The 24,078-nt window shown below is 39.5% G+C and overlaps 1 protein-coding gene across 2 annotated transcripts in view; it reads right to left on the bottom strand.

Moving 5' to 3' along the window:
• The window catches only part of SYT16 (synaptotagmin 16), a 162,877-nt gene that overhangs the window by 17,344 nt on the left and 121,455 nt on the right, over nucleotides 1-24,078 (bottom strand). For both annotated transcript variants that reach the window (XM_047864721.1, XM_047864720.1), the window contains exons 3-5: nucleotides 12,095-12,307; nucleotides 6,004-6,260; nucleotides 631-1,071 (exon numbers count right to left, since the gene is read on the bottom strand). In XM_047864721.1, the coding sequence (XP_047720677.1) occupies nucleotides 631-1,071; nucleotides 6,004-6,260; nucleotides 12,095-12,307 (911 nt within the window). The remainder of the gene's footprint in view (nucleotides 1-630; nucleotides 1,072-6,003; nucleotides 6,261-12,094; nucleotides 12,308-24,078) is intronic.

Here is a 24,078-nt window from a genome sequence, read left to right as displayed (position 1 = left end):
ATTTTTGAATGGATGACGGATTGGCCCAAGAGCCCAAGATTGCTATGTGATCTTTTTACATGGTTTTTCAAAGGCCCACATACTAGATGACACTTAACCCCCATCAATAGTGGGTTTTCCATCTTGTAGACATACACACCACACTGTCCTTCCTCAAGACCCCAGCAGGGATGCAGAGGATAAGATACGTGGGAGGAGGCCAGTCATATGAATGGCAGGTCTTAGAAGTGGCTGGAGATCAGGGCTACTGTTGTAGCCTACTCAAACACACGTTAAGGAGCTCCCCTTGAAAGTCCCATCTCTGAGATTCACAATGCACATTAAGGGTGGGAAAGGAGGAGCATCGTCAGACTACAGGTCAGTTATTCACAGGTTAAGCCCTTCCCCCACACTGTTGCTGTCATTTCCAGAAATGGACAGGGAACACATCCATCAGCTTATAGGGAAGATGGGCACAAAAAACCCATTGTACCATGAAGTGCAAATCATGGCTTACAAGGATGAGGAGAGCCAAATGGAAAATTAAATTAAGGTGTTTGAATTCACAGGCTGAAAGTACTAAATCAAGAGCTGACAATTCCAGATCCTTGAACATACCGCATCATTAGCAGCACCATTTAACATACTCACACTGATATTGCTTCTTGGCTCCAGAACCAGAGTCACTTTCATTTCCCCTTCTGGGTTCAGGTGGCTGAGATGGAACAGCTTCTCTCCCATCATTCTCTCACGGGTCATCTTACGGGCAGCATACAGGCGGAAGCGGATAGCACAGGCAGCCGCATCTCTGGGCTCCAGCTTGGTGAAGGTGACCTTCTCCTTAAAAACAGGGTTGGGGCCTCTCTGTATGCTTGTCCTTCCCCTCTGTTTCTTACTGGGCAGCAGAACTACGTGAACTTGCCAGGAGTTGACACCACTTCGGTCCTTATCTGGGAGGCCCTGCGCTCTCACAATGGTCACTGTGAGCTTCTGGCTGGAACCTTTATATTCAAAGATGACATCCAAGTCACCACATTTTGAGATGGGCTCCAGGGCCCCAGTTGGCACCTGAAAATTGGCCCCATCCTGTTCCTGTTGCAGATAGAGGAAGAGATTAGGAATGGAAATGATAATGCCCAAATACATTTTGGTGAGATAGAGCCCCTCTGTGCTCCATCAGAACACTGTACTTTTTGACTGCTAGCACACATCCCTGTTCACTAGAAGGGTCTGTTTACTGGTGTACGTCTCCCTTAGATTGTAAATTCTTTGGGGGTACAGCGCCTGGCATAAGGTGAATCTTCACGAATGCTTTTGGAGTGAATGAACAAAGCTTTTATATTTTACAAAGTGTTGTCATATACACTCTCAAAGACCAGACTCCATAAATACCTATTCCCATCAATGGACTGATGATACCTATTTTCAAACATGGCCCCCCTCATTATACAATATCACCCTTCGACAACAATTCACCCATAGCCAGTCAGATCTGATGACCTCACTGAGAACACTGAACTGAGCTGATAATGAAGTAGTCTCCAACAAACTATAAAGAATGTCAACATAATTTGATTTTTTTCTATGAAGGCATGATACTTACTCATAACTAAACTTTGGCCTGATTCTTATTATAAATCAGAACCCATTCTTATTTATGTGAGTGAACACCAGACTTCAATAATCTAAAGACTATTTTAAAATGTATGATAAAGCACCTCAAAAACATGCATTCATCATCAAAACTTCCCCACAGAGTCGAGGTGAAAGTGCACAGTTCACGGGGCGCCTGGGTGGCGCAGTCGGTTAAGCGTCCGACTTCAGCCAGGTCACGATCTCGCGGTTCGTGAGTTCGAGCCCCGCGTCAGGCTCTGGGCTGATGGCTCGGAGCCTGGAGCCTGTTTCCGATTCTGTGTCTCCCTCTCTCTCTGCCCCTCCCCTGTTCATGCTCTGTCTCTCTCTGTCCCAAAAATAAATAAACGTTGAAAAAAAAAATTTTAAAAAAAAAGAAAGTGCACAGTTCAGTGGAATGAGACATCTTTAGGTGACCCAGGTCTACCACTTACTCTCTCTATGACATTGGACAAGGTATTTAATCTTTCCACTTGTGGCTTTCTTCAACAGTAAAATGGGGGATGAAACCAATTACAGGATTGTTGTGAAAATTAAAGGACTTGACAAACAGGAGACATGGAATAAATGTCTTCTCTTTTAAAATGCACATTCGTCTACCAAGAAAATTTAGGCTTTTGCAAAATAAGGGAAGCTCCTTATATTCTTTCCTCAGCATGCATTCATGTGAGAGTGCTTCTATTCAGAGGTACTTAGTTTCAAGTGATAAAAGTGGTTGCTATAGAGACTTCTGAATACAACTGACTAGTGTAGATTTAATATTAGAAGCAAGTCTCTAAGGAGTTAGGCTAACTCAGAAATCAAGTCACAGTCTTCTGTTAAAACTCCCATCTATTTTAGCCTCCTCTTGATCATCTCTATATTGCTTGCTGGATAAGAAGTAATCAGGGCTAACATCTACTAAGCTGTCTCTTGTGCCAGGTACCATACTAAACACTTTATGGTCTGCAAAAGCCCACTTTCAGGCACTTCAGACCTTCTCGGCCTCACCTTTTGTTGCAGCTTTCCAGCAGGCACAGACTGTTGGGCTCTAAGTAGCTTCAGCCTGGCACAGCCCAACAAAGTCTTACCGCTTGTCCAGGCAATGCAACTCTCAACTCCCACCACAGGCCTCTATTGATGTCAAGGATTGGAATGTTACAGAATGCTGCATGGCATTCATGTATATAACGTCCAGAGTGTCGTGGAGGTTAATGCCCCATGCAATAAACTTGTGTCCCCTTGGACAGATGTCCTGAGATGAGTTAGCACAGCTTCTTGCAGTCCCACAAGATCAAGCCATGAGCCACACTTAGTGGTGGCCAACTTGATTATACATTCTTATACTGGCTCTCCCTTCTACTCTGCTTCATTCCCCCCCTTGTCCCTCACTCTTGTTCTCAGGGATTGTACATCCTGACAAAACAGGCTCTGCTTTTTGGGAATCTACCTAAGAAATGTTATCTTTTAAAATATTCACATTAACCTAGCAAGGTAGGAATTTTAATATCTTCATTTTGTGGGGGGAGGAAACTTAAGGCTTAGAAAGACTAAATAACCCACTCACTGCTCCCAACATCATATGCCCTACCAAGGGTATGCAGGATTTACCAGTATTAATGCTCAAAATCCCAAACCTTAGACTGAACCATGATGACTCCCTTCTACCCCTCCCCCCAAGACTCTCACCACAGCTATTTATATTTGTAGTAAGTGTGTGGGGTGAGGCTGGAGTAAAAGGAGAGATGGAAACACATACTACTTTGAATTTCACATCCTTTTAGGTCCCTGCCCTTCATAATAGTTAGCAGAAGTTGTCAGCAACTTCAATGCCAAGGTAAAAATATTCTAGTCAGTGACTTATCTCTCCACTTATCCATCGGGCTATCTACTCAGAAAAATGCTCACTCCACCTGCAGGTCTGTGCTAAGCCCTTTGAAGGTCTCTGAAACAACTCTCCTAAGAACCCTGCATAAAACAGAGCTGTAGGCCCTAGCCAGGCTCTGGACGGGGACGATCCGAGCTGTGGCACAGGGAAACTGGGCTCTGTGGCCCCTTCCTGGGTTGATCTGAAACAAAGATTTGTGAAGGCTGGTATTTTTATAGCAATTAATTATTTCAACACACTTTACCTATCACCAGGCAACTAAAGGCTCTCCTCATGCGGGTACTGTTAATACCACTAATCCATCTGACCTTCCTGCAAGGTAAAAATCTCTTCATTTTTATCCCCATTTGGCAGATTTTAATTAACTTCTCAAGGCCAACCAGTTAATCAGTAGAAAGCAGAGATGAAAAGTGGGACACCTGCCTCCCTGTGTGCTCAAAATCACCAGCCACCCGTCCATTGTCTTCCCTGCCAAGCCTTGGGTCGGCAGGAAAAAGTTGACGGCCTTTTCCAGCAGAGAAGAGCGGTGCTCAAAAATCCATCAGCCTAAAGGGTAGTCACACTGTATGACTGGTTTCCTTCTAAGGCAAAAGAAATGATTCCTTTAGCTCTAAGATCCTGATTTTTCTCTAAGATGGGAATACTTATGCCACGTTGTCAAAACCCTCGTAGGTTTAAAGATTTTCTATCAAATTGAAAGCCTTTGTGTTTTAGTAAGATAGTGTTGATGTCATCTGTGTGGCCCAAAGTAAACAGACCTGCAATATGTTCCCAATGCCAGATACACAGGGGAAGACTGGGTTCTTAATACAGTTAAGAGGCAAATAAATCAATTCTTAAAAGGCAAGCTAAGCCTGCAAAGCAGGCAGTTACAGGAACTGCCTCCGAGCTGCATCTGAGGTTCTACTGTAGGAGCACCAAATTACAGTTTTTGTCTCAAAATAGATAGGAGGTTGAATGGAGCACACAGAGATGTCTGGGTATTTTTGGAGTCTGAGAACATTTAGTGCTCTCAACACCAAGTCTTCTATTACAGCTCTGTGAGTCAGGCAGATGGGAGGTTACCTGGCAATTCCAAGCCTGAGGGAGCAATTATCAAGAGGACAGAGTATCAATAGGCAGGTAAACAGTTTCTGTTTTGTTTTTGTGTGAGAATCCAAAAAGAATATTTTTAAACATTCAATGTTATTGTGTGGGATTTGATAGGACTTGTCAGCAGCAAATCAACTGGGAAGCATAAATTTTTCCCAAAACTTATACGGTTAATGGCTTTGGGTGTCTCTATATGTAGGAATGCCCTTGACAAGCCACAAACCATGTATCTGCATAACTGTTTCTCATCCTCAGCTATGACACCAACATGTGGGCGCGCGTGCACACACACACACACACACACACACACACACACACACACACACCTCCTTATGCTCTCTCTATACACCCCAGTGCATCAACTATAAGACTTTGGAACATTATTTTCTGTGATTTTTTTTCCTTCTCCTTGATGAGCATCTGGTGTGTATGACAGTCCAGGTCCTTCTAAGAGCTTCCACCTGGTTATTTTCTCAAGCAGACTGATGTTAACAAAATCCATTCACTTTTCTCCTTCCTCTTGCCCCACAAATTATATGAATATTTTATATACATATATTACATATTTCATCAAAATTAATTTCAAAGTAGGCAGTAGACATTATTATTTAATATCTCCTAATGTTATAGAATCATAATAAAAGACATCCAGCTAATAAAGAATAACTATAAATGCCTATACGATAATGTTTGTAAAATCTTTATCACAGTGCCTGGCACATAGTAATTGCTCAATAAATGGTAGTGTCTGTAATAATCACCTCCAATCATACTTCTGGGTGGTTAGGAATATTCTGGAGTAAGTTTTAATTAAAAAATAAATTTAGAAGGAGCATCTTTTATCAGAGGTTTATTCCAAAAAGCAAAGTCAATGGCCAGAGGGTCATCACAAACTAATGCCATCTCCTAGATCTTGAATTCAATGCAAATCTAACAAACATACCTATACTGCAAGATATTCATCATATTTTGCATCATTTCATTTGGAGGGCCACTGTATTTTAGTTTAATTTTCAAGTAATTCTCATATTCAAATAATTATAACTCAAGATTGGGGTAAATAAAAATCGACTCCACTTAATTGAAACCATGAAGGAAATAAACCAGTCTTCTCTAAAGAACTAAAAAATCTTTTATATAAACAAGAAGCCTGATTGCTGCTGGGTCCATTCTGCCACTCTTCTTTTTTTCCCCCACTTTGATAGAAATTTATTTACGATTCTTTTATTGGTATACATAGGAGCTGTGACTTAGTCACCTGAAAAATTTTTATTTCTTATAAATAAAGGTTCTTTAGGTCTTTGTTTTTCAAGGCATTGCTTCCTTTCTGGAGAAATTTTTTTCTTAAGACATGAGCAGGAAGAGGAAAGCAAGAACTCACTAGAGAGCACCCAATACTCAAGCAAAGAAAGAATGGAAAACAAATAACTTGCCTCTGGACTCCACATGGAGCTGCTGTCAGTAGCATAGGAGTCTTCAAATCCCCGGTTATTAAAAGCTGTCTCCAATTCCAAGCTGCCTTCTGTGGACTGGCGACTAAGGCTGCGAGGCACACTGGTCTCTTGGGGAGATGCACCCTGGTGCCTGGTGTTTCCCACCTCACATGGGGACTGTGAGTGGGCAGAGATGGGATCATCTTCACCATAAGACAGAGTCTCAGAATAGTTTGGTTGGCTGGCTCCATCCAAACCTAAATGTGCAATAAGGAGACTATTTCAAATGTATTATTATTTTACACCTTTTTACCTAGAGAAGTTGAGCAGTAGCAACAACACAAATCAAGATCTCAAAAACAGAGGCACTGGGTGGCTCAGTCACCAGGCTCAGTTCATGATTTCAAGGTCGTGAGATCAAGCCCCATGTCAGGCTCAATGCTGGGTGTGGAGCCTGCTTAAGATTCTCTCTCTTTCTCTCTCTAAGTAAAAAAAAAAATCTCAAAAACAAAACCCATCAAATAACACCTACAGAAATATAATTCTATCCACAGAGTGGATAAACTTGGTCTAGATAACCAAAAAGACCATTAGTTCATCATGGAATATACAAAGGTTTAATACTTTCTAACAATATGAATATAAAGGATGTGTGCTTATATTAAAAAAAACACATTGGCATTTTGTCGGAACTAATGAACACAAGACTTTGGGGATGGATCTAGAAAGCGAGAACAACAATTTACTATGGAGATCATACTGTCTCCTGACTCTAGGATTCTTCTTTCTCTCTTTCACATTCACCATCTTACCCTCTCCTTGAAAGGCTTCAGTGGTTCTCTCAAGTAAAAAATTCTTTACTTGATCCATGGAACACTGGACTTGGATTCAGATGATCTGTGTTTAAAACCTAGCTCCGTGTTAAGAATTTACACAATATTTGGAATGTCCAAACTTTTGTTTTCTTATCCATAAAATGATGATAAGAGCCATCACAGAGTCATGTGGGCACATGAAATAATATCCACCTGGCAGCCACTAGGTTTTCGATAAATATTAGCCTTGCTTGTTTGTCTGACCCAAACTAGCCTCTTCCAACCCTATAAACCCCAATTTTCTATTGCCTCCCACCTTGCTGTCACCTGTGGCCTCATGGGCTCATGAAAACACAAGTTGTGTATTTCTTTTCACGATGGTCCCCAAACCCCCTCTCCTCTCATCTTTCCTTTCCATCCAAAGTCCAATAACTCCTGAATCTTCCCTGACTCCTTGGACTCAGTGTTTTCCCCTGACCTTGGTGTTATTCTGTTTTCTCTTTCAGCCCTTCATCATCTGTGCATCCCCTTCCTCTTCTTTTTTTTTTTTTAATTTTTTTTTTTAACGTTTATTTATTTTTGGGACAGAGAGAGACAGAGCATGAATGGGGGAGGGGCAGAGAGAGAGGGAGACACAGAATTGGAAACAGGCTCCAGGCTCTGAGCCATCAGCCCAGAGCCTGATGTGGGGCTCAAACTCACGGACCGCAAGATCGTGACCTGGCTGAAGCCGGACGCTTAACCGACTGCGCCACCCAGGCGCCCCATCCCTTCCTCTTCTTTAAAGTCTAGGTTACCCTCGGACAGTAAGGAAAAACTGGAAGAGTCTTCCAAAGCAATAGTTTTCACCCTGACTTTCCTCTCAATGATGTATTCTCTCTTTGGTCTCCAATCTCCTCCAGAAGCCACAATCCCAGGATAAGAGAAAATTAGAGATAGAGATGGGATGAGTGAGTGGGATGACAAAGTAGAGATGATAAATTCAGCTCTCATTTACATGTTGTGTGGTAGCAATCGTGTCAGCTGTTGGTCTTAAAGCCTCAGTGAGAATATAAGCTCCTTGAAGGTATTAAGCCACATACAAATACGTTCTAGTCTTTATCCACCAGTGGGTTTCACTAAACCCTCAAACAACTTTCCAGGCTAGGCAGGTAACAAATAATTGAAGCATCCGGGTGTGCAGCAATATGGAATAGTGGTGACAGTAGTTTACCAGACAGTTTATGACTCACCTGCAGTAAACATGCAAACTTAAAATTATATTATCACCCTATGCAGACTATACAAAAACATCTTTAGGTGGTCTTGGTACTCAGAGCCCAACTTCAGACTCCTGATTTGGGATTTTGCAACACCATGGCAATCCACTGAGAAGTTCCCCTATCTGCCTTGTTATTCTTAATAATTCAGTGCAGTCCCCTTGGAAACACTTTCATAGGACACCATAACATTTTTACATTCACACACTCAGTTATTTGGCAAACACACTTTTAAAAGGCCACAGAAAATGACAGAACGAGAGATACTCCATATGCAAAACCCTACAACATAAAGCAGAATTTTCTTCTAAGGCTCTAATTAGCACATCCATTCCTCATATACATGAACACTAAAATGTCCTATTAAACAGTGGGTCATCCATCAACGTGTGTAGCACCCAGCAGGATTTCAGCACAAAGTCTAACTTTGCCAAGAAATTACCCCTATAAAACTGTCTCATGACTTTAACTCCTACAGTGATAATACCTAGATCAGTAATAAGGGAATTTTCAAAAGCTACATTAAACCTTGAAAAGCTATTCATAACCGAAAAACATAAGAACCATATTAATGTAACAAACCATTTTCTTTGACAGACAAGCAAGGACTGAATTAGAAAAGCAAAGCTAGGGTACAAGTCACAAGGAGAAGGAGAAAGAAAGAGGATTCACCATCACATAAAGCCGTCTTCCCATCCTGTAAGTTAAGGAAGATCATGTCACCTTAAACACATACAGGAAAGTAATTGCCTGTTGTCAGAGAAATGTGTCCTAGCTTCCTAGAAATTATAGGCCATAATTATGTCACATAAACCATATTTATTTTAGCAGAAAACTTTTTTGCACTTTTTAATCCATATCCCACCTCGCCATGGCATAACCCTATTATCCAGTTACTTTATTTTATACTCCCAAACCCTTCCCTCCCACCACCACCCACACACATACAAATACTTTTTCTCACCATCTACGATGATGGTCAGTTTTATGTGTCAACTTGGCCAAGCTATAGGCTTCACTTAATTAATCAAACATTAATTGAGGTGATACTATGGAAGTATTTTATAGATGTGACTAAAGCCCTTAAGCATTGACTTTAAGTAATGGAGATTATCCTACATAAGCCTTAAGAGGAGAACTGAGGCCTCTCTGGACACAGAGAAATTTTACCTGTGGATGTCAGAGCTCTATATTTCTCTAGCCAGCTTCAGTAATAGCATAGGCCAATTCTTTGCAATAAATCTCTTGATATATATATCACCCTGATATCACCTTAAAAAAATTATTCTTATATAAACTCTATCCCCCATGTGGGGCTTGAACTCATGACCCCGAGATCAAGAGCTGCATGCTCTGATTAAACCAGCCAGGCACCCCAATATCACCTTGAGATAGATATATATGGATATAGATATAGATATAGATATAGATATAGATATAGATATAATCTCAAGTCCGAGGTGGATCACTTCACGTAAACCCTCTTTGACATTACTGGGGAGACAGTGTCAATCAATGTACCACACTAAGTCAGATAAGTGAGACAAGAGAGAACCTGCCAGGAACATGAAGATAGCATTTTCTTGGTTCTAATAACCTCACTATTCCATCTAGAATAAAGAACCTCACTTGAAACATGAAACCTTTACTTTCACTGGTTGAACATTTTGAACATATTTTTAAAGTGTAAGAGTTGTCTACAATTAAATTTTATCTTAGAAAATCATGTTTAAGGTAGAGTAAAAGGGACATCTGGGTGGCTCAGTCTGTTAAGCCTCCAACTTCAGCTCAGGTCATGTTCTCACGGTTTGTGGGTTCAAGCCCCGCGAGCCCCGCACTGGGCTCTGTGCTGACAGCCCAGAGGCCTGGAGTGTGCTTTGGATTCTGTGTCTCCTTCTCTCTCTGCCCCTCCTCTGCTCACTCTGTCTCTCTCTCAAAAATAAATGAACATTAAAAAATTTTTTTTAAATAAAAAAGGTAGAGTAAAAAAAAGCTAAGTAGATGCAGAACAGACAAGAAACCCATAAATCTTCTCTGGGATGAATGCTTAATCTCTTCCTTATTCTTTCTTGCTGGAAAATAATTCACTGATCTAAAGATGAACAAAAAGAAGTGACACAGAAAAAAACATCATGCAATAAAAATTACATTAACATTTCCATGGCATTTGATAACCTAAAATTTAGCATGCAGTTATCCCTTCCTATGAAAATCCTGATTTTCTTCAAAATCTACAAATAATTTACTGCATTATCCAATGCGGTGTGCTTTTCCCTCCCTCCAATAGCGAAAGTAATTTTATCTTTTCTGTCACTATCTGTCAAAAATTTCAGAATCCCCAGTTATAATTGAGGTTATTGCTAATTCCAGAAAGGGTAAGTTTGGAATGGTTGTCAGAACTCTCAGAAAAGGAGCCATTCGTATAAATCAGAAACTAGACATTTGGGCTTCTGGGAAATGGGGCCATTAGCTTTTGAATGCAACACGCTGCTCCCAGGGAATCAACTGCTATTAACTTTCATTAGCTAACATTTGCCCTCCTGGTGGAAGAGGGGAAGGCTGTGATGTAACACCAGCAAAAGAGAAAACAAGAGAGGGAGTAACGAAATGACGGAGGGCAGTAGCTACCGCTACTATGCTTTGGTTACATCACGCATTTATTTTTTCTCTTACCTTGGGCTAAAAGGAATAGCAATAAAATATGTTATGTGGCTCATATCAGTAAGTAAAATTACATGGTGGATAGCAAACTGTTATATTTCTGCTGAAGAATAAGGTTTTTTCTGTGTATTCTTTGTTGCTGTTCTTTTTTTGGCCAGCCTTATCCACCTTGTCAAGTCAGAAATTTCTTCTCTGTTACCTTCTCTCAATCCCAGGCTCTCGTTTTCTCTTTCTATTGCTAAGTGTGGAAAAATATGGAAGACCTGCAACTATGCCTCCATTGGTTTGACTAATCACATGTCCAAAGGAAAGAAGGAAAAGATTAGAGAACTCAGGTCATTTAGACTGGGTCACTAAAGTGGACAATGTTCTTTTTCTCTAGCTTTTTACCAACTACAATTCATAGACCTTTCCCTGTTTCAATAGCCTATGCCTATTCAGGGTTCCAGGCATAAAGGACTCAGAGAGATCCCTGACCTTCACTAGAAAAGCACTAAGAAATAATGCACCGTTCTTTCTCCAGGTTATTTTGTGTACGTGGGGGGATAGGAGGAGGACTCTTAACAAGGTCTACCTACTATAACAACTCACAGGCTGTGCTGATCTACTTCAGAGTATTATTCCCTCCCCTTTGTGGAAGGTACTTAGTCTGAAGACATCAGAGAATGGCAGAACACTTTGCTCTTGCCCAGCAAGCAATTCTCATGTGGCAGAGGATGGAAACAGAGGGGTAGGATGGGGGGCGGGGGGGAGGGTAGAAACTACAGAAAATGAGGACAAATGTACAAGGTATGTGTTATCTGAAAAAGGCTATTTGATATTATTGTAAAACATATATTTATTTGAAAGATAAAACACACATATTGTTTTAAGAACATCAACTACTAAAAGAAAGTTTCCAAAAATTTTTCTGAGGTCATATACATATATGGAAAATAGACTCTAGGATTCCAAATGAGAGAAAAATGACAGAATCTCAATGTCAGCAAACAGGTATGTGAAATATTTGTATTTATCAGAAGAGAACAAGATTTTATAAAGCTTCATAAATACCATTCTAATTCTAGCCATCAGTGTTCAAAATATACAAAATGATAACCTAAAAGGAAGGAAGGGGTCCCACAAATCAGGGGTAAGGATTTTGGCACTTCTTATTCACTCCTCCCAGTTCCCTGCATGACAGCCCCTCTGTGAGGTTGGTAAGACCCCCTCTACTCTGTTTCAGCCTCTGGGTCTCGCCCCCTTTTCTTTTCGTCTCTGGAGCCTCAGATACAAGTGTAGTAATCAAGTGACTCAAAGCTGTTCTTACAACTGTCCATCCCTGCTCTAGATAAAGGAAGGGTTTCATGCAAATACCTTCACAGGCAGACACTTCTGTGTTATCCTCTTCATGGGTAGAGAGCAGGTGGCTGAATTTTGATTTCTGCTCCAATCCCACCTGTGTGCCTTTCTTAGATGCTTCTGAACGAAAACTCTGGGACCGGGACACAGAAATCTCAAATTGTTTGATCACCTCCTCGTCACTGTCAGAAGATGTGCATGGCTCTTCATCATCTCCAAAGCTGTTAACTGGGAGCAAACAAGAGCCATGAGTTTCATGGGGGGCCCACAATAATACAGAGATAGGTAATTTGGAGAAACAGAAGAACATGGATGAGGAGTCTGGATAAAGCAAGCCTACACCAGGCAGAAAGATTTTAGAGCATTTATTGAAACACAAATTTGAGCCCAAAGGAATAAAACAGGAAAAGAAAGCTTACGAGGGCAAGTAGAAATATATGACTAGAACCCGGGAGGAAACATTGGGACGCCCCTAATTGACATAATAAGACCTCTTGTTGAGCAGGGAGGCCCTGCTGATTTCTTGTGTTGCTGACGTGCTTATAACTGGGAACAGGACATTTGACTTACATTCATTCTAGTCAATGATGACAGAAAATATGCTCTTAGCCTCATTTCTATTATTAAAACACAAAGAGCCAAGCCCCACTCCAGAACAGACCTACTTGCAACTGAGATCTTCCAAAAGTATCCTAGTTTTGAAGAGACACCCATAGTAGTATATGTAATTTAAATGAAACAAAACAAAACTAGCTTATATTATTGTGTTCCGATGCCTTTCTCAGCACCAACGACCCAACTCAAATACCCTTTGAATTATTTATACCACTTTGTCCATATCAGCCCACTGGTCCTTTCAGCTTCTACAATAAGCGAAGATAGTTCTTCCCTTTGAGTTCTTTGCCTTTGATGTTCCTTCTACCTGGAACTCTCCTGCCCTGGTATTTACCTGGCTGGTTCCTGTCCTCTCACCACCGAGGTGTCAGCTCCACTAAACCCTTCCCATTGCCCCACCTTAAGCAATTCTCTTTATTTCTCTCTTCTCCCCTATGACTTTCATGAAAATAAAGACATCACCTGTTTTGTTACCTGATGTCTCTTCATTATGTAAAACAATGTCTGTTGCATAGTAAGTGCTTAACAAACACTTGTTAAATATTGAATAAACTGATGAAGATGTAATGCTTTCTCCAAGCCTGAGCACCTCTCCCCCCCCACCACACACACACACTCACCCAGGGTTCCCTGTGCCTGGACTAGTTTCCTCTAGCCCTCTAGACTAGTCAAGAATCTAGCTCATCATCAGGACTTGCCATAGACATCACTTCTTCCAGAAAGCCCTTCACTGATCCCTTAAATAAGGTTCACGGCTTCTTCCATGAGCTCAGTCCTGCCCTATCAGTGCTCCCTCTGGCTTTGTGACAGATTTACCTATTTAATTTCCAACCATTCCACCTAGCTTGCACACATCAGGAGAGTAAGGGGCACAGCAGACCACCCACCTATGTATCCCTCAAGACCCTATCTCTATGCCAGGCACATGGGAGGCTACTCTGTAACTATTTGCTGAAAGTAAATTGGAAACAATAAATAACAGGAATTATTTCTTAGATATTTGCTCCTCCAATCCAAAAGTCATATAGTAATTCTGGGGAAGGGTATGGTTGTTAATTCACAGATGTGTCCTGAAGATTCCATCTGATTCAGAAGCTAAGAAGAAATTATAAAGCCATTTTGTAAGTGAGAGAAAATACTTTAAGTACCAGCCTGATCAAAACATTTATTCTCTTATTTAAGAATTGATATTTCTGAGTTTGTTAAGAAGATATGTAGTAATAACAAACACTTATTTGTTTGTTTTTTATGTGCCAGGAACTGTCCTAAGTGCTTACACATATTAGCTCACAGAATATACATGAAACACCATTATTGTTCTCTTTTTCCAAGTGAGAAAACTGAGATAGAGATGTCTACAATGGCTGACAATAATACTTCCAATAAGGGGTAGAATGGAGATTTGAATCAAGGTAGTCTGTCTCTAAAGGCTACATTTCTAATCATTATGCTGAAGAACCAGAGAGACAGAGAGTGGAAAGAACTCTCTATGCTCACATCAACTAGCTCAATCCCTGTGGTCAAATCCTTTAAACACTCTGGATCATTTCTGATGTCTGGGTCATTTCCCAGATCTTCTCTAGATCTATGTTTTCTGCCTCCAAACTTCCTACCCAACAAACATGTATACTGGATCTGTTTTGCTTTTTATGGAGCAGCTGGCCCAAGAATACAAGAGCACATTGCTGTCAGTTCACTCAATTTTGTTGGCCGTGACCAGCACATGGTAAGACCTGAAAAGCTAAGTGTCAAAACATACTGGATATGCCAATGCTAAAAAACCATCTCAGCAGAAAATGATCATAAGGGGCAGTCTTCCCATGTCTCAAATGCTGGGAAAAGCACCTGTTGTGGGATAGACCATCACATATGGGAGAGACCCAGAGACCAGTGGAGCAAAATTGAATTCCCTTCACCTTTAGAGCATAGGACCATCTAAGCATCTGAGAAAAAGTTAGGAGGATATGTGCATGGGAGGGGTGGTTGGAATAAGTGTACATGGGAGCTCTTTCCAAGTGTGAGATTCCATTCCATCTGTATCACTACATCATTTTTTAAGATAAAAAGAGAGAGGGAGGCAAACTATAAGAGACTCTTAAATATAGAGAACAAACTGAGGGTTGCTGTAGGGAGGGTAATGGGCACTAAGGAGGGCACTTGGGATGAGCACTGGGTGTTATATATAAGTAATAAATGACTAAATTCTTCACATTTAAAGAAAAATTTTAAAATTTAAAATAAAATAAAAATAAATAAAATGTAAATAATCATAGTCATTAATTTCAAATTGAGTTAGTCCATGGATCTTTCTTCATCTATAAAATCAATAATTAGAATTATTAATATTTTTTAGACTTCATTAATTTACCATTATTAACCATAATTCATCCTTGATTTTTTTTCTCCAGTGAGTCATCAATCATCCACAGAGAAAAGATTTCCAGTTCATTCAACATACACTGTATACCAGGCATCTTCTTGACTTTGCATAGGTTACCCCACTTAACCACCATAGCAACACCAGGAAGTAGGGATGATTCTTATTCCCATCATAGAGATGGAAAACAGAGGCACAAAGCAGTTAAGTAACTTGCCCTGGGCAACAAAGTAAGCAAAATAACACAGTGGGACTTGAACATAGAACTTATGTTTTTAGCCAGTGCGGATATCAGCAGATGTTATTGTGTGAGAATACTCGCGCCATATCTAGTTGTCAGAGTTGGGCCAGGGTGCCTGGCTGCCTCCGCCCAGGAAGTTGCTTCCTTTGAAAGGAGAGAAGAGCAGTGAGTCCACATGGGAGTGAATACATACAGGAAGGCTGCAGTATAAGTGGCCTATGGATCCTTGGGGGATTATAAATAAAACTGCACATACTATTCTAAGTCTTACACCCCAAGGATCTCAGGGAATTCTCCACCTAATAACAAAACCTGCCATCCATCCTAAAAACCACTGAGTAGCAATAGAAGTCCCTTGTGGTGCTATAACAATAATAAAAGCAATCCCATATAGAGCATGTATCATGTGCAGGCACTGTTCTAGAACTTTACATATTTTCATTTATTTACTCCTTACGATAACCCAAAGAATAAGTACTTTATTATTCCCATTCTCTGGATGGGAAAACTGAGGCAAAGTGAGGTTAGTAATTTGCCATACTCATAACAGTTAGTAAATAGTGGAACCAAGATTGAAACCCAGGCTGTATTGCTCCAAAGTCAATGTTAATGGACATAATGCTCCCTCTACCATCATCTGCCTCAAGGGGAAAAAAAAAAAACTTTTTAAATTCCTGGTCAAAATTGATACAACTGTATTTTATCACTAAGAACACAAAATTACACAGGCTGAGTTAGAAAGAATTTTCACGAACATCGTTTTTAAAGATCCCTGCTACTTGCCTTGTAATGATTCTATGTCAACAACTAAATAGCTGATCTGGATTTCATTCAACTTAAATTTTTTAAATTGCAAAGTCTCATCTAAGTTGTGTTGCTTATTTTAGAGATAATATAGTACTCTCTGAAACACTGTATAAACATAAACTTTAAACCCCTTTCAAGCTGAGTACCTGTGAAACAGCACAATGGGCATTTGTATTAAAATCTTCACCTCTTCATCCAATTAGCTTGCTAAAATAATAGGAAAACATTGCACAATTACCATGGATGTGGATACATCTTGAAGTTGAGATTGTTCATTTTACTCAATCACAGAATTCAGACAGACCATAGATAGCACCCAAATATCCACCACCAAAGAGAAGTTAGACTCTTCTGCAACCTTTCTGATGCATGGCCACCTGGCTTCACCCCTTTGTTCATACATTATCAAGGTGCTACTGTGGGCTTCTTGCACTGACAGCAAGTTCATGACTTGGACAGGTACAGAGAGCTAACTGATGACCCATCAATATTGAATCCCTACCACAATGGAGTCAGAATGTCCCTCACTCTAATTTGTAATGATTTTTTTCTTGTTTAAGTAAGAAGGGGCAGAGCCAATGCCATCTTTATCTTCCACATTTAAGTAAAGAAGGGGGGCTTGGGCAGGGCCACAGAAACTGCTGTCAGGTATAACATTAGTCAAGGCTAGACTGGTTAAGAGTGTAAGTCTGGAGTCAAGCTGCCTGAGTTTGAATTTGGGATCTTCCACTCACTAGTTTGAGACTGAAGCAAATTCTTATTCTTTTTGAACTTCAGTGTCCTTATTGAGATTCCTTACTTCTTACAACTGTTGAGAGAACTAAATGAGATTAGCCATGTAAAGACGCTTCGCATATGCCTGGTATTTGATATGCTCAAACTTGTTCATTATTATTATTATCCCCCATCATGGCAGTACCCTAGGTGGAAACCCTTTCAGGAAGCCTTACATTTACATACAAAGGAAAGAATGTGCCTGTTCTTGCAGGGTCTAACTTGGAAACTCATCATCAGGGTTTTGTAAGGAAAAGGTGGAAGAAACAAGGGCTGGGGGAGGAAAAGATTAAGCTGATAATAGGAGTTGTGTCACTTTCCTTCCTCACTATCCTTTTTCCCAAGTTGGAGGTGGAGCACTCTATGAGTTGCTAATGCTGTCTGGCTGTGGGCAGTGCTCAACACCTGCTCATTTTCTTGTTTCTTTTAAGGCAACGAAACTACCAACTGGTGATACAAAGGGAGGATTTCTTAAGCCTGTCTGCTGCTATTTTACAGATGGAGTTAGAATTTATAAATGATCAGTGTAGCTCCAAGCTTATTAATTCCTTCCCACCCACACAAGAGCAATTAGGTGGAGGGAAGTACGGCTCACATCTTCCGGATGGGAAGTGGAGACAGGTGGGGGTGGGTTACACTCAGTAGTGCAGTACCTGGGTGTTACTTTTAGCTACAATTGCAGGAAATCCCTTACATACTAGATTTCTCAAATACCCACAATGAATGCCTGCCCGTGGTGGCTGGATAAGATTGGAAGTAAGAATAAGAAGTTGGTTAAAGTGAAAAAGCAGAAAGGAGGTCAAATGAGACAACTGCCCATTTCAGATCCTAAGAAAGGGGCCACATTTCTGGAAGCACAATCCAGCCATTATTGGATTCAGGCAGGAGAGAAAAAGATTTTTTATAAATCATCCAGCCTTAACTATTATCAGACTATGTTCTGTGGAAGTCTAGGGTTCCACAAAGGACCTTCAATACCACTATCAACATGGAGATATGGGTGGTTGCACTGAGCAGGTTGAGCTATGCACCCTCTACAGTCAAGGATATTTTGCCCTAATATGGTTTACATTTTTGTGAGATTTTGTTGAGAAAAAAAACATAGAAGTCCCAACACTTTTTAAAAGTTTGAAAAACATTGATATAACGCAACTCTCTCATTCTACAGAACAGAAACTGAGTCTGGGATTACTTAAGGGACTCACCAGAGTCAAATAGCTGGTTAGTGGCAGAGGAAGAATTAGCATTGGGTTCTCCTGTGCACACTTGTTTTGTTATCCTGTACCTTTGTGAGATATTTTGACAACTCTATTTCTACAAAGAGATGCCGCTTGTAACAGATATGAGTAAGTCAAAAATAAAAAATTAAAGTTAATAACATACAGATCACTATACTAGGGAAAAGTTACAATATCAAAGATTCCAGTTCATTAAAAATTTTTTTAATGTTTATTTATTTTTTAGAGAGAGAGAGAGAGACAGAATCCAAAGCAGGCTCCAGTCTCTGAGCTGTCAGCACAGAGCCTGACGTGGAGCTCGAACTCATGAGCGGCGAGATCATGACCTAGGCCAAAGTCAGAGGCTTAACCAACTGAGCCACCCAGGCACCCCTCAAAGATTCCAGTTCTGATAACAGCAGAATAAGTGATTTGAACTCACCTACGAATAACAGTTATAAATTCATGAAAAAAAATTTAAACAAACTATTTGAAGACATAGAGAGTGAGCAAGAGCAGGGACGATCTGGAGAGGATCCAATCTTTGAAAGAAGGAAATTTCACTGGATGAGATACATGGTTACATTGCTTTTCTGTTAAAAGTACCACCAAGTCCATGAAGCACAGGGCATCTAGGACTCAGAAGAAATCAGAAGCCTTATTGACTTAAAATGTTGGAGGACAGAATTCAAAGAAATATAGGGGAAAACTCCAGAAAGGAAGGAACCACAGAGAGAGAACTCCAAAATCTGCATGTGAACTTAGCTCAAACAATTGACTGCAACCTGAAATATGATTGCATAGGGAAGAATCCAAGGAACCCCCTAAAAGTCACAGCTAGAGGGCTAAAAATCTACACAGACATTTTGGCTGCAGACTATTTCAGAGGAGACTGAATTAGGAGTTTGAATCTGGCCAAGTTAGAGAGGCTTAGTACACACCTCAGGTATTCCATTAAAACTCTAGAAGGAGCAACCTTTGAGCTAAGACTAAATGTAAAACTGAAACAAACTCAGCAGAACAAAGTATGAAGCCAATACTCCACCAGATCAAAGGAATCAACAATTAATTGTGGGCTGAAACAAAAAGGAACTTATTTCTCTTCCCCACCAGGCTGTTCTCATCCAAGATAGAGAGGAGGCACCATGAAAGCATCAGGGGTGGGGTGATTAGCTCAGACTATGGGGATTACACAAAGGCTGCACTATAATAGGTAGTATTCTAAACAGACCTGTGTCTGTACTCATTGGACCCTGATTTCTCATTATCTGACTCTCTCAACTACAAGTGTTTCCTGAACACTTGACTTTGACAATCACTTTGAAGTTCATGACTACAACAGGGCTCATCCGGACAAGAGCAAGTGCTAAACTGTTAATCTCCCTGACTCTTTAGCTCTGCTCTCTAATCTGTATGCTTCCAACAAGGGAATTTCTTGATAGGACCCAAGTGTTGTGTTGTTTTCTTGCTACAGTGGCATTTACATACAAATTAATGGCCAGGACTATAATTTACTCTGCTGAGAACTGCGGTGACCTGGTAATTAAATTTCTGCACATGCAGAGAAAACATAAAACCAGAATGGCTGCTCTTGCTTTCTTTTCTCCAACCCCCAAGAGCTCTCTATCACTCCAATGAATCCTTACACGCAAATGTGAACCTACATTACAATTTACAAATGTTCTGATTAGGAAGACAAAAAAAAATTCCATTGCCATGGATACTAAGGGCCTGGGATGGATAACCAAGGCTGAGAGAGATAATGGACAGATCTTGAGATGTGCAGGTGTTGTGAGTTTTTGAAATTCTAGCTATTCATTCCACTCACTCTTCTTCTTATCCCATGCTGCAAATCATTCTCAAGGCAGTTTCCAAAGTTATTGTTTTATCTTGCAACAGAGTCCAGTCAGGCTACTGGGATAATATCTATAAGGCAGTTTCAAACTCTCCCCGGCACCGAATCTACAGTAAATATATCCAAATATATCATGATAACTGAAAAGGCATGGACTGAAAATGCTCACTTGGCTAAGAGCTTTTTTAGAAGACAACTAAAAGCCATATTCCAAGAAAGTCACATAATTCATACCTCATATATTCAGTGGTGGTATGCATATATTGGAATCGCAGCCCTCAATGATGCCACTGATAAAATCAGATAATGAATAACTTTTCTCCATTTGCAGAACAGTTGATGGAAAATTTTCTAAATGTTTGACTTTTCCCATAAAGGTTCTGTCCCTTGGGTTCCTGTTATCACACATAGGCTGACAAGCACAAGCAAGTAAAAAAAAAAAAGTGGAAATAGTTAATCATGCTTCTTTCCTCAGCTTGTTTTGTCATGGATGTGCATGCTCCTGCCTGTGATTGTTACATGGCTTACAACATCTAGTCATAGTTCCATTGGCAAAATAATTCCTGCTTTGTGATGAAAATAAATACATTAAAATTTCATGGGGTGCCACAAAAATCACATCCATTTTTGGCATTGAACCACCTGAACAGAGCTGGCACCACTGAATTAGAAATGTTGCCCTGGGTATAATAATGTCCCTTGTTCCAACCATATTCTTAACTGTCACGTAGAGCTTACCTTCTGATATTTATCTTACTTACATTTTCTAAGTGGGTTTATGTAGCTGTAATTCCTCTAACATGTTTCAAGAAATTTGTGGTCTTAATTCATTGTTCTCTACTCTATCCCCTTAGTGTCTAACATACTGCTAGGAATAAACGGTCCTTCAAAAATGAATAAACAAATGAATTTTAAATTAATACAATAGTGTATTGGGCAGGTTATCTAGAGAAGCACAGCCAATAGGGGAGATATGTGTATTTATATTTATATTTATTTATATATGTATTTATATTTATTTGTATTTTTATTATAAGGAATTGGCTCATATAATTATGGGGCTGACAATTTCCAAGATCTACAAGTGGCAAGCTGGACACCCAGGAGAACCAGGGGTCTAGTTCCAGGCTGACTGAAGGCCTAAGAATAAGGAAAGCCAATGGTGTACGTTCTAGACCAAGACCAGAAGACGACCAATGTTTTTGTTCAAGCAGACAGGCAGACAAAGTTCTCTCTTACTCAGCTTTTTTCTTCTATTCAGGTCTTCAATTGATTGGATGAGGCCCACCCACATTAGAGAGGGCAATTTGCTTTACTCAGTCTACCATTTCAAATGTTAATCTCATTCATAAACATCCTCCCAGATATACCCAGAATAATATTTGATCAAGTATTTTGGCACCTCATGGCACAATCATATGACACACAAAATTAACCATCACAAATATCAGATAAAAGCCAAATGCAAAGCAGGAAGAATGCCAAAAAGAAGCAGGTCATGTACCGGTTTTTATCCCAGCACTGACACTTCCCAGTTGGGTGATCTTGCATGAACCTTAGTTTATACACCTTTAAAAATCAGACCAACTTTCTGTTCTGGTTATATGGAAGCCTGAGGACATATAGAACCCCTTTCTGCCACAAACTCATAGAAACACTGATAAAATTAGAAAGACACCTGGTGTTAACCCAGAGGAGTAACCAACTTGTTTGGCTGATATCTAGGATATCAACGGCTTTGGGTTCATGCAAGGGTAGAATAAGGACGCTAGCATAAAACTACTACTCTTTAATAAAGGCCGCCCTTTCTATGAAAAGGAGACTAGTAAATTTCATCTAACAGTTTGGACTTAGAGAAGTAGCAAGGAAGCTTACTATCTATTGGGGCTGTGAATGAGAAAAAAATTACCCTATGACAAATAAAAACATCAAGTCTTTACCTCTCTCAGAGATATAGTATCAGTGAAGCATAGATATCTGAAGGTAAGAAATTAATAAGGGAAATGGGTAAGCATCTACGAAATCCAGGAGACCCAGTAGAAGCAAATGCAAAATTGCTCTATAGGAATATTTCCATAACCCAACATACACAGGATTACACCCCTCACCAAGCAAAAACACACCCCTTCTAAAGATGAGTTAACACCACAAACACACAGAATATAATACACAAGAGGAATTAAATTAGCTTGAGGTGAAATGGAAAACAATCTAAGAACACACAGTAATTTAAATCCTATGTGGAAGATTCACAAAAATTAGCCATGTATTAGGCCACAGAAGAAGGTTCAAAAACATATCACATTCTAATTTCAATATGGTTAGATATAAAATACTTTTTAAAAATTATAAAAATGCCTTTTGGAAACCAGAATCCACATTTTTAAATAATTGATGGGTCAAAGAAGAAACCTAATTGGAATAATAAAATATTTATAGCTGAAAAATAATGAACACATCATGTATCATATACTTGTGGGATATATTTAAAGTGGTACTTGAAGGAAATTTATGGATTCATTTAAGGTATATATTAGAAATCAAGAAAAAGACTGAAAAATTAATATGATAAATGGTCAATTTAAGATGTTATTGATCAACAGTTTAAACCAAACCAAAATGCATGGAAGAAATAGAGAAGATAAAAAGCAGATATTAATATAAATGTTAATATAAAGAAAACATTTAAAACTAGACAAGATGAAAATGGTCTCTTAAAGATAAGCCATTGGCAAGACAGAGACAAATAATACATTTACATATATAATGGACACTTAAAAATCTGAAAAGAACAAAAACCAGTCTAAACAATTTAAAAGAGAACAAATAGATAAAACATAGACCAGTAACTACTAAAGAAATAATAGAAAAAATTCAAAGAGTGACACATCTATCCAGACAGTTTTATATGACTTTTTCCAACTTTCAGTGACCAGGTAATTGTTCTTTTATATAAGCCATTCTAGAAGGAAAAACTTCTTGTATCATTTTTTAAGGATAGCATAAACTCAAGTAAGGTAATTTACATAGTAGATCAATCTCTTATGATGCTACTTGCAAATATTGTAAACTAAGCAGCAAATAAAATTTGTGATATATCAAAAACAAACACATTGAGAATAAGAATTTATAACAGACATGCAATGAAGTTTAAGTATCAGGAAAATCTCTTAAATGTAATTAACCACATTAATAGATTAAAGATGAAAAACATAATCATCTCACCAGATGTAGAAAATTATTAAAGAGGTTTCAACATCATTCATGACAATGATTCTCAGTAACTAGGAATAGAAGAAAATTTGCTCTACTTGAAAAAGAAAATATACCATGCATCACACTCAAAAGTAAATTTTAACGTTCCTTAGAGACAATAAAAGACAAGAACACTTGCTGTTACCACTTCCTTGCAATTCTGTATTGGAGATCTCAAAAGCACTATAAGACAAAAAATAAATGACGGGGGTATATTGTAATGCAAGAAATGAAATGCCAAGAGATTGAAATTTCCAGGTTAAAAAAAAATCCATGAGAAGCCCAGGTCAACCTTCAAATTGTTAAGGGTTCATCAAGGGGACGTCTGCCTCCAATCAAGATGAAATAACAGGTACCAAATTTAGCCTCACTTGTGAAGCAATTAAAAACCTGGACATAGACAATGTTTCTGAAAATATTGAACATTATGCAACCCCAAACAGGGATTCCTGAGAGATGAGAAATAAGCAAGTGAGTTCTATGCTTACCCAAACTGACTGCCTGGAGAAAGTTTTGAGGCAAAGCTAATGGTCTCCCTGATTTGAGGAGATGGATCTAGGGGCCAAGGCTGTCAGGGCTCTCCCAAACAGTCTGGAAGAACAGAGCCACAAAAAAAACTCACAGACCTGCTGTATTTGAAGTCTTCAGATGAATGCTGATAAGGGAATGTGAGGAAAAATACTGCAGCCATGGAAAAAGCTAATGGAAATGATTGGAGGTAACAGTACCCGGAGCTCACACAGAACCAGGAACAGTGAGTGCCTGGTTCAACTAGCAAGCATAGAAATCCTCATTAGTGGGGCATTTGGTAAACTACTCAGAAGAGTTTTGCCTCCTAGGAAAGAGTAATTAGCCCTA

Source organism: Prionailurus viverrinus, chromosome B3 (assembly GCF_022837055.1).
Source record: "Prionailurus viverrinus isolate Anna chromosome B3, UM_Priviv_1.0, whole genome shotgun sequence".
NCBI lineage: Eukaryota > Metazoa > Chordata > Mammalia > Carnivora > Felidae > Prionailurus > Prionailurus viverrinus.
This window is presented reverse-complemented; position numbering and strand designations above follow the sequence as displayed.